Source organism: Neltuma alba, unplaced genomic scaffold (assembly GCF_004799145.2).
Source record: "Neltuma alba isolate B1F8T4 unplaced genomic scaffold, ASM479914v2 tig00012465_pilon, whole genome shotgun sequence".
In the NCBI taxonomy this organism is placed as follows: domain Eukaryota; kingdom Viridiplantae; phylum Streptophyta; class Magnoliopsida; order Fabales; family Fabaceae; genus Neltuma; species Neltuma alba.
In genome coordinates, this window is record NW_021636941.1 from 13,704 (window position 1) to 29,538 (window position 15,835).

Consider the following 15,835-nt stretch of genomic DNA (forward strand, 5'->3'; position numbering starts at 1 on the left):
TGCTTCAAAATTTTAAATCAAGCACCATTTTGTTTTCATCTTCATTTATGTTTTCTCTATAGCCATTTGGCACTCCTTGAGAGTCGAAACTAGAGAACAGAACACATAAATCTCTTTATAGAACACCCATAAGCTTTGATGGCTGTGCTATTACTATATACTCCTTTTGCTTTCTTCCCTAATTCCAATTATGTTGAAGAGTATAATAAATTAAATCTTCCTCATCCCACTTTATTATGAACCATGCGCTTAAAGTAAGCGATCCATGATAGACATAAGCAGACTAAGTCATCGGTCAGTCACCGCAAGCCTCTCTACTGAAGCAACTCCCTCAACATTTCTGAAAGTTTGTTATGATCCCGGGAATCCATGTTTTGGGACAAGATAACAGCACCGATGCCAAGGACGACAGACACAAATGCCAAGCTCTTCATGCATCCATGGCCTTTGGACACTTGCCGCAGAATAGCCTTGCAGTGCTGGTCCGCATTTTTCAGTAATGCAACACGAGCGCCGTCGTGGGCCTTGGCCAAGGCCTTCTCATTCTGTAACACAGGAACAATTAATTAAAGGAGTGAACTATGACAATGGCGTATTTTGCAGTACTAATGATATAAATGTTAGAATACAAGATATGATGCATTCTTGACAGACAATGCCGGAACAACTGATCCCATTAGACAAGTAGACATGACTTTGAAATTTTTGACAGACTCTAATTAGAACATAGCACAAGGTCCTAGAATCTTAAAGCATAACTAGTTGCTTGTTCAATACACAATTTTTTTGATGCCCACAATAACATAATCGCAAAACAAAGAAACATCTTTATGCCTAGTAGGACCTTTGTCAGACCTACTGGCAATGTATTAACAGCGTTCGGGTTTAAAGAGAAAATAAGAACATAGGTTTGTGTTGCTAAGGTTTAATTTCTCCAAAACAGCAGGCTTTCCCATTAACAAATGCAAAGACAAAGAAAAAGAAAATAGCTTACCTTCTGTCTGAAACTTTTAAGAGTTTCCCTCAAAGGATCAAGAGTAGGATGTTTCGGAGAGTATTCCCTCCATTCATCAGAAAGCTTAGTCAAAACCGCTACAGTTGCCTCAAGATTATCCATATAAAGCATGTCCTGTTTCCAGAGCAAAGCAGAAAATTCAATATCAATTTATATTTGTAAGTACTAGATAGGTAAAGGGAGTCCTGTTGTATTTTTACTGGTAAGAAGATGGAGATAAGGAGTCCAAAAACGGAAAGAATTGGATGATACTATTCCTTGAACTTACCCACTGTTTGTAACACTCGGGGTTCTGAGTCAAACACCATATAAAAATGTCACTAGCCTCCCTTGATAGACCTGGATTGGCTGTCAAAGATTCATGCATTTAGTCTTCCACAAAAACCACAACACTAGCCCCATTAAATTGATATTTAACATGTGTGCAGAAAAGTAGGAAAACAAAAGTGACAATCCATATGGACTCTACATCACCTTCTCCAGCAGCTTTGAATGCAAAGTTTGATATCTGCAGAGCAAGTTGCTTCATTGCTTTACTTCCAGGAGATCCCATTAGGGCCACTTCTTTTAATTTTGGATAGACAGCTTCAAATCTCTCTGTAGCCTGAGCAAAAAGTAGAAATATGAAACCAGAAGGTAACTCTGTAGACAGCTGAAGATAGCAAGGCATGTTACTATAAAATAGACAAGCTTCTCTCAGTCCCCTATCTACCTTGACCCGAGCTGAAGGGAGAGGGAAGGTGATTCTCAATAAACCATCAAGACCAGAAGGGGGCACTACACGCTCGCCCTTTCTGACAGCACCATTCAATAAGATAGTACGAGCTTTTGGAGATGACAAAATTCTGCTCCAGAAAAGGATGAAATGAGGAATTCCATCAAACACAAGAGAAAAAGGAATTCTGCACTTGTCATTGCAACCAATGAATCTGGAATGAATAAAGGGGGAAACTAGTATTTCTAACCTCTCCACCAGTTGTAAAACCAAGTCTCTTGCCTGAGGATTGCTACCTGACTTGCCACTCAGCATTGGCAAGAGAAGAGATACCCACAAGAATAACCCCGTAACCAAATCTCCTTGAGAAGCCTACACAAAAAGAATCACATTTCAAAATCCATATAATAAATTATTTACATGCGAATATGCTCAGTCATGTTGAAAATAGGCACCTGGGCAGTGACCCAAACAGCGAGAGGGAGTTCATCCTGTCCTTGAAATTTTTTACTCTCCTTAATTTTGGGCAATAAGCTGATCATGACATCAGGTTTTTGTCTAAGAACCATTGCTAACACCACAAATATGGCAACCTGCATGCAAACAATACACCGTATTTGCCTTGCACATTTGTTTTCCAAATCATATGGTGTGTGTGTGTGTGTGTCATATGCAAGACATCATCAAAGCATTCCAAATTGTTACCAACTTGAGGCAGAGGTCAAGAAATAGCTATACAACAATGACTACAAAATTAATCAACCTAAGAAAATAGGAAAAAGAAACCACACAAATCCTCTCACACACCAATAAATGCTGACACGGGTGCAAAATATAGGCAGGGAGTTTTCTTGCAAAACCACAGGGATAATTATTAAAGAAAACATGAAACCTTGATCTCCCCTTATGTTCATGTGCAGAGATGATCAATTCACACCAAGTAGACATGATGCGTCAGAAAAGTACAAGTCAGGCCACTGCCATCCATGTAGCAGTAATTACAACTAATATGTTAGTAAGTAGATAGTAAGTAGAGACCCAAACTGGTCTCCAAATTTATTATACTTCAACTCCAAGATATCAGTATGATATGACTTCAAAAGCTACCTGAGACTTAGATGATGCTTGCTGGGACACATTTTTGGCTCCCTTAGCAGCTCCTTGATGATTGGCAAGGTCCACAAGAATGCTGTCTAATGACCATAACACAAATGACCCAAGTGCTTCAGAAGAACGTCGGCTGATCCAATCAGTTGATATTTTGTATATATCCTCAGATATGTGTGAAAGAGGGATCTACATGAAGGGAACAAAACAACATAATAAGAAAAACCAATGATAATCATGGACTAACAACGCTTAACCAATCCAAAAATAAATCACAAAAATAATGATATCCACGAAATCAGATAGGCTACTAACAACGCTCCCGGAAAAAAAAGAAGAAAAAAAAAAGATAGATATCTCGTAAGATACATGATTCAGCATTGATTTTCACGATCACCTTACAAAGATAAGATCATATCAGAGATTATTAGAGGAAAAGCTTTAAAGCCATCTAATTAAAGCTCTCGTCCAACAAGCATCCATATGTAATTCGCATAAAACGCAGGCCGAAATTTCACAATTGTAAAACAACGTTCAGAAAAGCGGACAGCTTTTGACCCCAAAACCTAAACTAAATTATGCCCTAAAAGTAACCACAAGAAACTCACATCAACCATCTTTGCAACCGTGGACTCTTTGAACGTCCTCAACCATGGGAATTGAGCCCCACCGACCGATGAGAATGCACGACCAAATAATCAGCGAATCGCATGAGCATAAGATCTTGCTGTGATTCGTATGAAACCTGCACCCATGTAATTCACACTCAAATCAATGAACTACAGCATAGAGAAAAAACCGAATCCAATTCAAGCAGATCGAACACGGCCCCTACATTGGAAAAAAAATTGAACTAATATCGATACTCACAGTAATATCAGCGAGAAATGTGGCGAGATCACTAGCATCGATTTTCGACGCGGCTTCAGCCACTGTCACCTTGGGCATCTTCGGCTTCTTCTTTTTCTTGACTTTCTTCGCCTCGACAGAGCCATTCTCAACTCCCACCTCCTGGGCTTCTGCACTGCTATCGTCGTTTTCATCGGAATGCCGCTTCGATCTGCTGGTATCGGCATCCGCAGATGCAGATTCATAGGCCATCTGAGCCTCCAGAATCCGGCGGCGGCGCTCCTCAGAATGCTGCTCAATTCCACTGAAAACATTAGATGAATAATTAACATCGTTGACGCTGAGATCACCGGAATTCTTCTCTGCCAGAGGCTTTGAAGACTTGCGGTTGCGCTTCTTGTTGATCACCGTTTGCCAGCCATAAGCGGCGTCGTTTTGCGTCGCTTTGGCTCTTCGCTCAACCTCCGCGTCCTCCTGGAGAATGGATTCGATTAGAGCTAAATTCTCATCCATATTTCCAGAGTCGATGAATCCTCCGTGTAAAGAAGAAAGGGTATCACTAGTCCTTCCCTCTTCACGTCGAGGAAGATTTAGAGAGAGAATGATAGAGGTAAAGAGACAGATAGAGAGAGAGAGTCAGATTAAGTAGGAAGGAAGAAGAAGCTGACACAGAAAGAGACTCCTTTGAGTAAAAGGACACGTGGGTGTATCTTTTTTCACGGAATCACCATAATGCCATTATCCGGTTCGGTTAATATTATCATTGTTTGTTGATATTATTGTTTGTTGTTTTGTTAATAAAAGTTCTTTTTGGACTTTTATTTCTGCCACCAAAGCCAGTGCACCCAAGGCCAATATCAATAATTATTTGATTAAAATTAAATAATTATCATTAACTTAAATTGATTTTGGTATTATATGTTATAAATATTAGATATTAAGTGAGGCTGTCAAAATTTCGTTCTTTCAAATTTTATCCTTAAAATTAGATACTCTATCGTATAAAATATAAATGGCTTGTTAAGAGTTTTATACCACATCTAACCTCCCAATATTATATATTGTACAATTATGTAGATTTATGCTGGAAAAAATAAAAACAATTATATAGAGCCAATTATCATCCTCTCTTCCCAATTTCTTGTAGCATTTTTCTTTTATTTTCATAATGTAATTAAATTTATTCTAATATAATGAAAAACATGTGTATGCAATTTTTAGAGCCAATTAAAAACCCACTCATGTGTATAAAAAAATCACTCATTATTGTCATTATTTATTTATTGATATTATCTAACTTTTAGAATATCTTTTAAAAAAATAAATTTAATCAACCTAAAATAATCAAGATTCATTGTACATATGTAACAATCTGTGTAGGAGCAGGGATGAACCTATGAACAAAAGAACAATATGTGCCATTAAATTCCATTAAATTTTTCCTGGTAAAAAAAAATTCCATTAAATTTTTCAGAATTCATGTTCAGTGAACAAAACAGACTATTAATATCATTTATGTAATGACATTTATGCCCATTTTTTTGGCTTAGTTGTTAATGATTTCTTTTATTTAGAACCTAAATACATTTTTTTTTTCATCTGCTCTTCCTTGGCATAGTATCCAAATTATGATGCAAATGACCTCACATCTTGATCTATACTTTTTTTTTTTGAAAAAAAAATCATCAGTTTTTGTGCATTTTATTAGTAGTACAATATAGTGCATTAGCCAACACCTTTGTGGTGTGGTGGCACAAAAGCGTGCCCTATCAAAAAAATAGTGCGCGTGAAAATAGAAATACGTGATGGATGCAAGTCAGATTATTTTAAGCCACTGTTTATATGATGTTTTTTCAGTCCTGAATATAAAACTCTTTTCCTAATATAAATTATACTATGAAAGAGTCTTATATTTAAGATCGGACGAGGAGTAGCTGGTTTACTGTAAATTATTCTTTTTGACTTTTAAAATAAGTTATGCTACTCAGCTACCAGTTAGTTGTCACTTGTCTCAGCAACAATGTCACTCACTACATTTGGATAAGATGCTGAGTTCGATTGACATCACTAATAACATGTTTGGGTATTTGTGTGTATAAATTGTACATTTGTACTAAATCAAAAAATAAGTTATGTCAAATTCTATAATCCAATAGTATCAAACAAACTTTTTAAGTTATGAGTTTCAACGCATATATTCCCTCCCGCCCACAATAGGTCACTTCTAGGAGATTGGTCTGGGCCAAAATTTCGCTTAAATGCAGTAAATTTTTTTTCTCTTTCACAACCTCATTTAATATGAATAAATTGGAAAAAATTCTCAATTTGAAATACATTTAAAAAAATAATTAGCAATTTTTTATATTAATAAACTGATTAAATTATTAAAATAACTTATATGGTAAACATAGTAGCAGGAAGTATGCGAGTCAGAAGGAGAGAAGAATTTGATATTGGCTGGATTACAAGTCCCCGCAATTAAATTAAAACTTCATAAAGTTAAGACAATTGTTTTTTTTTTTTTTTTTTACCGGCAAAGTTACGACAACTTTGTCAATTTCTTCCCGGGGATCTGCATATAGGTTTATATTTCACATTAATGAGGAGCATTGATGGATGGTAATGGGAGGCCCATAATCAATGAGCCGCTTGATTTTTTATATTTGACTTCAAATAATTAATTCATGAATAACGAACAATTAGTTTAAAACAATAAATACATTAGAAATATATTATTCCAATCTTTAATATAAAACCTTTTTAACTAATTTGATTAAATTAAGAAGGTTGGGTAAGTTAGTTAATTATAAGAAATATAACATATTTTTCCTAAAACATCATAATTATCTTTCTTAATATCTTTCCTCCTTCACTTACTTGATTATGGTTGAGAAAGTATCAATAGGAGTAATTTAAGAAAAATTGATAAATATGAAAAATTAATAAGTAGTTTTTTAATGGTGATTTATAAAATATGAGATAAGTACGTGAGAGGAGTTTTAATACAAAAATTAGCTTCTATGTTATAGGAGGCTTTTGCAAGATAATCAATAGATTCTCTCTAGAACTATAAAGCAACAAAGCTTGTCAATCTCTATGCATGATGCCCTAAGAGAATAGTTACAATCAGTACCCACAGCACAAAAATCTAAGGCTTCGATAAGTTTGGAAACAATTTGGGATAATGAATCAGAATTTGGCCCATTTATTTAGTTTTGAATGAAAATAATCACTTTTTTCAAAGGAAAATATTTTATTAAACCTTATTATTTTTGTTTAAACTCAATAAAAATAAGCATAATTAAAAAAAACCAAAGTTCTAATTATTTTAAGAAGTTACATTGTGTAGCTTCTGAAAAATAAGCGTAATCATTTTATGCCAACAGGCAACAGCTTCTAAAAATAATCTAATGCGATGGATGACGGAATGTATCATGAAAATATGACGAGACAAAGATATCGTAAAATATTAAAATATTTAAATAATAATTCTGTGAACAAGATTCACAACGATATTATAAAATGTAAAAACAACTACGTAATAGGAAAATTTTGGGATAAATTTCTTCTTAAGAAATTAAATGGCAAATAATTCTTATGGAGTTTGTGTTTCCTTGTATGTAATCTATTCCCTTGCGTGATATCTCTATGATTACACTTTTTTTTTTGGCCAATGCTCTATTATTACACATATTAAAGAAAACTTTTATTACTGGAGTAATTTTTAATATAAATGAAATAAATATTTTGGAGAAACTAGCACCTATTTTCTACAAACAATTGACTTAGGGAGTGTTTAGATAAACCAAATTATAGTTTGGATTATAATTTTTGAGAAAAAAGTTATTTTGAGAATAAATTTTGAAAAATAAATTTTGTTAAAAATGATTTGATAAAGTGATAATATTTGCGTAGTTGTTATTAGAATTAATTTTTTAATGTGCAAATTACTAAGAAAGATATAAGTTAATATGATAATTATATAAAGAATAAATTTTGATTTATATTTTTATTTGAAATAATAAATTTTTTAATAATAGTTTTTTCCAATATAATAAATAATATAATAAAAATATAAATAATTAATAATTAATATGTGTATATATATTTATAAAATATAAGATTAAATGCATTTTTAGAAAAATGATTGTTTTACCTTAAAGATTTTAAACATAAAATTTAATAATATTTTTGAAAATTTGAATAAACATATGTAAGAGAAATTTATTAATTTTATGATTAATTAATAATTAGTGTGTATATAAAATATAAAATTAAATTTTTTTAAAAAAAATAATACTCTTATTACATATTTATGAATTTTCCTAATATTTTTTCTAATAATGATATGATGTAAATATCAAACATAAATAATTTGATTAAATTTACAGCTGAAGTCATAAATTTATTATATATTTTATTAAACATAATAGGAAAATATGAAAATATCTGGGTAAGTTTTGTTAGGATTGTAAAAGGAAGAAAGAAGCCAATGCAAATATACACATCTTTCAAAGTTTGTAATTGATTGACGTCTATCCAAAAGTGAACATTTTTTTATTTCTTCTGAAATCATAGTTTTACAATCTAAAATTATGATTTTGGGCCAAACTTTAGTTTTCTTAAAATGTTTGGTATTTACCATAGTTTGATATTCAAAAATGTGTTATCTTGTTTTGCCAAAATCAATTTTACTAATCTCTGCATATTCTTGAACGATAAGTAGCATAAATGTGAAAATATTTTAGCCGTTTGGGTACAGAAATCTATTCAGTTTCAAATTTCAAAGTTGAAATAATCCTATTTAACTTTAGAGAAATCAACCAATTTAACTAAAAAACATATTACCGCTCTGATTCTTCATATAAAACTTATTTTATAAATTTTTTTAAAATATTATCAATTCAATTCAATTAGTTAGAAGTTTTCAAAATATTGAATTAAAAAAATTGCATATTCTTGTTCTTTTAAATAATAATCCTTTCAAATAAAATGACAGTTATGTACAAAATTAGTAAGAAGTTTTCGTATTTTTAATATTTGGGTAAATATATATTTTTTTAAATGTGAGCCCATTTTTATTTTGGTTCCTTAAATTTCAAACTCATAATTTTAGTTTATAAAATTTAGTTCATCTTAAAATATTAGTCCTTGTAAGTGTATTAGTATTAAAATCTACTAAAATGTTATAAATAGTGTCAAGATGGTGATATGAATTCATCTAACAACATCTAATTAAATTTTATGTGGATAAAGATGTAAAAAAAAAAAATCTCAAAATATAGCTGTTTAGCTCTTTTTTTCTCTCATTTTTCATTTGAGGAGCTATTTGCTGTATTATGTTTTGAAAACTCATCCCTTTTATATAATTTATCATTCATACAAGATCTAGCTAGACATTATCTGGTGAGCCAATATCACCACTTTAATGTTACTTATGACACTTTAGTAGATTTTAACATTATTATACCTTCATGAGCTAACATTTTAAAGATATACTAAATTTTAGGAACTAAAACTATATGTTTAAAATTTAAGGGATTAAAATGAGTCCAAATTTTGAGGACCAAAATTTATATTTGCCCTTAATATTTTTATGCCAATTATAATATTACCTCTGGTTCTTAATATAAGATCTTGCTTAACTTTTATTTTAGTTTTAAATATAAAACCCCAATCTACTTTGTCTCTCATATTTATATATATTTTTTTCAAAGTAGTCATTCTAACAATGATAGTTCTAATCACTACACTTGATTAACAAGGATATTTTAGGAAAGACAACACAGGACAAATAACTAACTCAACTTACTTTTTTAATCTCCTTAAATTAGTCAACTGGTTTTTATAATTAGGTTCGAAGGTAGTAATACAGTGTAAACTTAACTCCCAAAAAAAAAAAATTATACCATTCCCGGCAGCCCATTTGTTTCGCGGTATGTGGCAACTGAGAGGTGGAATCCGAGATTAATTTCTTCCCCTTCGCAGCATTACTCCACGGGAAACAACAGGCAAGGCTTGGTCAGGACTGAGGACTTAGCAATTTGGTTTCTCTCTATCTCCCTTCGGTTTGGGGAGCTCTTTGCGTCGAATCCTAGCTTCATCAAATACCCGAATTGTAATGTCTTATCGATTGTTCATGCCCAGTTTTTCCTTATGTACTTCATATGTATGCGTCGGAATTTATTGAAATGATATCGCAGAAAATGGCTTTAGCAAGTAGTCGCTGCTGTGGATTATGGAAATATCACGCTTTTACTGGCAATTTTGATTCATATTTTCTTGGAAGCTAAAACAATGCATGAAAACGAAGGAAAAGGGGCGGCTTTTCTTCTGTTTCTGGACGTAGAAGCATGCCTCTGATGCACCATATTTCTGCATCTTTGAGATTCAAACCCTTCAAACTCTTCGGAATTCGTTTCTCCTGTCCTCAATTGCATTTCCTATTGGCCCAGCTGATACATGTAGAGGCAACGTCGGAAGATGATGTTACTGCGATTTGTAATTCATTTAGAAGAGGTTGGAGTTGGGATATCATAAGCAGAAAGTTTGATTCTTTTGAATTGAATGGTGCAACTGTGGAGAGAGTGCTGATCGAGTTGAAAGAACCACATGATGCCAGAAGTGCATTGGGCTTTTTTCATTGGTCAACAAAGAAGAAGAACATTGAGCATGGGGTTCGATCTTACTGTTTAGCAATCCATATTCTGGTCAGAGCCAAATTGCTCATGGATGCTCGAGCACTACTTGAATCACTTCTGAAGCAAAACAAGGAAAGTTCTTGGGGGTTTTTAATTGTGGATTCACTGCTTGACAGCTATAAGGTTTGTGCTTCTCATCCTTTGGTGTTTGATTTGCTAATACAGGCTTATGCAAAATTGAGAATGTCTGTCATAGCTTTTGACATATGCCTCTATGTAGAAGAACATGGGTTCTCTGTCAGTCTCATAAGTTTCAATACTTTACTTCATGTTGTTCAGAAATCTGATCATTGTAGTCTTCTTTGGGATATTTATGAGCATATGATTCAAAAAAGAACTTACCCAAATGATGTTACTTTCCGTATCATGATTAATGCTTTGTGCAAGGAAGGACAATTGGAGAAAATTGCAAGGACATTGGATCACATAATGGGGAAGAGAAGCTATCCTTCAGTGATTGTCAATGCGTACTTAATTTTCAGGGTTTTAGAAGAGGGAAGAATTGAAGAAAGCATGGTAATGTTGAAGAGACTGTTGCAAAAGAACATGATTGCTGATTCAGTTGCTTACTCTTTAACTGTTTACACCAAAGTTAAGATGGGAGATTTGGATTCAGCATGGCAGGCATATGAAGAGATGATCACCAGAGGTTTCCAAGCAAATAGTTTCCTTTACACATCATTCATAGGCGCGTACTGTGAAGAGGGCAGAATTGAAGAAGCAGAAATTTTAGTCCAAGTTATGGAAAAAGTAGGCTTGAAGCCATATGGTGAGACTTTTGATCATCTTATCAAGGGATGCGCTGGAACAGGGTGGTTGGATAAGTGCTTGAGTAACTATAAGCAAATGTTGAGAGCTGGGCTTATTCCCAGTTGTTTGGCATTCAATAAGATGGTAGAAAAGCTCTGTGAAAGAGGGGATGTGGCACAGGCGAATGCCATGTTGACAACCTTGTTAGATAAAGGGTTCGTTCCCAGTGATTTAACATACTCTCTTTTGATAGACGGTTATGCTAAAAAGGATGAGATTCAGGAAGCTCTGAAGCTATATTATGAAATGGAGTACAAATCTCTGTCTCCTGGATCATCTGTTTTCACGTCATTGATACTGAGCTTCTGTCGTAATGGAAATTTGGAAGCTGCAGAGAAGTATCTGAGGATTATGAAAAGCCGCTCGCTAGCCCCCAGTGCAGCTGCATATCAGACACTAATTGGTAGCTACCGGCAGAATGGTGATAGAAAAAGAGCTCTTCACTTTCAAAATGAAATGGCTTCTTTTGGATTGTAAGCGTAGAAATTGTGCTAATGCGAACAAGTAGTGCAGTTAAACTTTTTCAGAGCCAATTACTTCTTACTGTTTTGGACTGATCACTGATGTTCCGGACTTCCCTAGGAAATTATCATTTTTAACTTAGAATTCCTTTGAAATTGAAACTGTTTCTGGCTGTCAATTTAATCGAGGAGTTGGTAGAAAATCATTTAAGATGATTTGAACTTATACAAAGAAGGCTGAAGAAGGCACCAATTAGAAGGCTTGAACAAACAATGTTGAGTCTTGTGAAGAAAAGTAGAGGAAGACTAAAAAAACTCAAGTTATTAGTGGACCTTTTGATAGATGATATATCTAAAGAGTGTTCTCTTTTTGTCGTGAACTAAAGAGTGGGTTTTTCGTAGAACACATTTGCCTAGTGTGTTTTATGTATAAACCCATTTGATCCACCTAGAGAGCGAGTTAGCCGGAGAGTTCAATCAGCACAATGTCAGACTTCTAAGGTTACCTTTGCTGGATGGAGCTTATTGCGATTCAATTTATTCTGGGTTGGCACTATACAAGTAATTGTATTAATTTGAATGGAGGATTTGTAGGAGAGAAGTGCTTAACATGGGTAGAAGGATAATTTAAGCAATTCATCAAACCATCTTTATGTTTAGAGGTTGAATCTGCCAAAATTACTGCTTTTGGTTGTTGAACATGTTAATACTATCTGATGCTCTTTTTTTTTTTTTTTTGAGCTACATATAAATATCTTCCTATTAGAGCCAATCTTATTTAAAACACTATCGGACATTAAATATAGATACCTTTTCTGATAAGAATTTAAGTCTTAATTTATCACGTTGCGAGAAATTAATTCTTTTCATTAAATCCAACTCCCGATAGTCCATATGATGCTCTTAGTAGATACACACACTGCAATTTGTGAAACACTTGTTAGCCCGCTAAATCATGCAACATTGGCGGAGTTGGTTGGGCCATAAGTGTCTTTCCCACTGATAGTCTCAATCTATGCTCCGTACTTTAATTCTTATCAAACATGATAATTTTCTTATTTAGGGTGTTTTCTTTTTTTAAAAAAACATTTTTACACAAATTGAAATAAAATTTTTCTCACACATTTATCTCGAATACCATAAAATTACTCTTAAGAAATTAAACCAAACACCCCTTAGAACAAACTCGAGGTGCTTATATTTGTCAAGTAAAGAATTATATTATTCCCCTAGCAAACTATTGGTTAAGATGGTAAGCAGTTTCATTTCTGTAAGGAGGAGAACACAAGTTCGAATCTTAAAAGATGTACTTGTTGAAAGAACTTTAACAGTTAACCTTAACACTCATGGCCTGACAAAGGTTAGTCTTAACTCTCAAGTCTAAAGTAGTTTCAGGATACTTTGAATTATACCCAAAAAAAAAAATGTTATTCCAACAATAGGTTGAGATGTTGAGAGGTTTTACTACTTTTCTAAGAATTATGTGTATTTATATGTATTTATATATATAATATTAAAAGTCGAATGTGTTATAAAACTAACGAAAGAGTGGAGAATAAGGGAGAATAAAATAGAAGACAGGAGTATTTTTCATTTCATTTAAGTGCTGAATACATTATGCATAGTTTCTATTTATAGGCACAATTTTACATTTTTGATAAAATTTACATATTGCATAACAATAAGAAACAATTATAGGATATAGTGATAATGAGATATACCTGAGACAATGAGATATATATGTGTGTGTGTTTGTGTGTGAACATTTACGAAAATATTATTATATTCATATCAGGATGGTTGTTCTATCAAAAAGAGTAATGATTTACAGTTTTCATGGCCCAATCGGGTTGACCGGCGTGCCAATAGCATAGTAATTAAATAGTTTTTTTTTAATTAAACAATAAGTATGTACTTCTCTGGTTCTATTTATAAGGTGCTTTCAGTATATTTCACACAGACCAAGAAAAATCTTAAAATGCATTAACTCTTCATTAAAATATTACAAATTTTCAACTTTACCCATATTTAATATATACACCTTTCAAAAAAGATAATTACCTACACCATAATAAATAAAGGACAAAATAGTACATTTACAATAAAATTTTAATGAAATGACTTATAAATAGGATAAAAAAATCTTCTCTCTTTGCCCTATAAATGGAATCAGAGGAATACATACATAATACTACCTCCTATCTTAGTTATAAGACCTCAATTTATAGACTATAAACGAGGTTTTATAATTAAAACTTGAGTTAATAACATATAAGAAATAAATCTATACTATAAACAAAATCTTATAATTAAGATCAGACGTAATACCATATAAGAAATAAATCTATGCTAAGTTTAATTGTATTTAAAGTTTTCAATGAATATCATCATATGTCTACAAATAATTGGAAAATATATTGGGCGTTTTTTTACGGCCGGCAAAAATATTTGGGACTTTTTTATTTTTATACGTTTCTTTATAATTTTTAGCATTCATCACGTCTAAAAACCACTTTATTTTTCAGTCCAATTTTGGTTTTTAACTTTTAACCCACTCATGGCTTAACTCCCATCCAACAAAACAGTTTTTAAATCTAAATAGAACTCCACAAAAGATAATAATAATGCATACAATAATACTACATCTAATCCTTTTTAGATTTACTTCATAATATAATTTACATTACAAAATAAATTTTATATTTAGCATTGGAGATAGTAATTTTTTTCCGGTGATAAGAGATGTTAATATTTTATTTTATGAATAAAACATCTTTTGAACTTTTCTCGTGTCCTTCAATAAAACTATAAAAGATATAGGCCTCATCATATATGATTCTATTGTTTTTTAATTATAAAAAATACTGATGAAGCTACTGATTAATTAGTGCTGAATAAATAATTAAACATCCTTAAGCTGGCACCGACGTGCACCCTTACCGACGTGCAGTCACGTGCATTTTTGTCCAATCACAGCTTCCCGCTTGGGAAGCTAAAAACGAGGGTTTTCTGCGTGCTTGGCGGCCGACACAGAAAGATCTGCCTTGTCTTAATTGGCGGTGGGTTGATGAGGATAACTAAGCTGACACGCCGGAGTTGGCTGCTGGCACAACTGGGTGGTGCCGTACCGCACCGCAGACGAGTGCACGGTAGCGTTCGTGGTGGTGCTTCAGGATTCCAATGTATTGCGTCCACGAGGCCATCTTCTCTTTACCACCTCCTTAATGGTTTCAAAACAAGCAAAATGCACATCAAATCCGGATTCTGCAAACCATTTTCAACAAACATGAAGGTCACAGCTAGCCATGTCTCTAACTTCAAGTTCCAGGAGTACGTGGCGACCAAGATCAAAATGGTAAACAAAGCACTAGATGAGGCAGTGCCTCTGCACCATCCAACAAAACTCACTGAGGCTATGAGGTACTCTCTTCTCTCAGAAGGCAAGAGAGTTTGTCCCATTTTATGTATTGCTTCATGTGAGCTTGTGGGAGGAGACGAATCCTTCGTCATGCCCATGGCTTGTGCCATTGAAATGATCAAGACTGTTTCAATGATCCAAGATGACCTTCCCTGTATGGACAACGATGAAATCCGGCGAGGCATGCCGGCGAACCATAAGGTTTTTGGCGAAGACACCTCGATCCTATGCGGCGACTCCCTGATCTGTCTTGCTTTCCAACACATAGCAGATAAGACCACCGCAGAAGTTCCACCCAGGCGAGTCCTACAAGCTATTTCTGAGCTTGGTTCGGCAGCGGGATCAAAAGGGCTATCTGGAGGGCAGTTTCTTGACTTAAATAGTGAGGGGAAAATGGTTACTTTGAGTGAATTGGAGTACATTCATACCCACAAGACAGCCAAGTTAGTCGAAGCTACGGCTGTGTGTGGGTCAATAATGGGAGGAGGGAATGAGACTGAGGTGGAGAGATTGAGGAATTATGGGAGGTGTGTAGGGTTAACGTATCAGGTGGTGGATGATATATTGGGATTTGGGAGTGACCAAATCTTCTGAGGAGTTAGGAAAAACTGCAGGGAAGGATCTGATTAGTGATAAGGCTACGTATCCAAAACTGATGGGTTTGAATGGGGCTAAGTTTGCTAATGAGCTATTGGATAAGGCTTTAGTTGAACTCTCTTATTTTGATGCTGGAAAGGCTGCTCCTTTGTATCACTTAGC

General features: G+C 33.7%; 2 protein-coding genes and 1 pseudogene across 3 annotated transcripts; 2 read left to right on the plus strand and 1 right to left on the minus strand.

Moving 5' to 3' along the window:
- LOC114727333 (uncharacterized) lies at window positions 1-4,253 on the minus strand (annotated as a pseudogene).
- Window positions 4,254-9,866: 5,613 nt separating this feature from the next.
- On the plus strand, window positions 9,867-11,820 carry LOC114727334 (pentatricopeptide repeat-containing protein At1g66345, mitochondrial). Of its 2 annotated transcripts, XM_028914034.1 has the most exons (2): window positions 9,867-10,510; window positions 10,775-11,820. In XM_028914034.1, the coding sequence occupies exons 1-2, from the start codon at window positions 10,040-10,042 to the stop codon at window positions 11,672-11,674; spliced, it is 1,371 nt and encodes a 456-aa protein (XP_028769867.1). In that variant the 5' UTR covers window positions 9,867-10,039; the 3' UTR covers window positions 11,675-11,820. The 2 variants fall into 2 exon arrangements, with proteins under 2 accessions (XP_028769867.1, XP_028769866.1); XM_028914033.1 differs by having other exon boundaries at window positions 9,867-11,820.
- A 3,388-nt stretch (window positions 11,821-15,208) lies between these two features.
- Window positions 15,209-15,670, plus strand: LOC114727339 (geranylgeranyl pyrophosphate synthase, chloroplastic/chromoplastic-like). Its single transcript, XM_028914039.1, has one exon. It carries the CDS (start codon window positions 15,209-15,211, stop codon window positions 15,668-15,670), a length of 462 nt encoding a protein of 153 aa, XP_028769872.1.
- The last annotated feature ends 165 nt before the right edge of the window (window positions 15,671-15,835 follow it).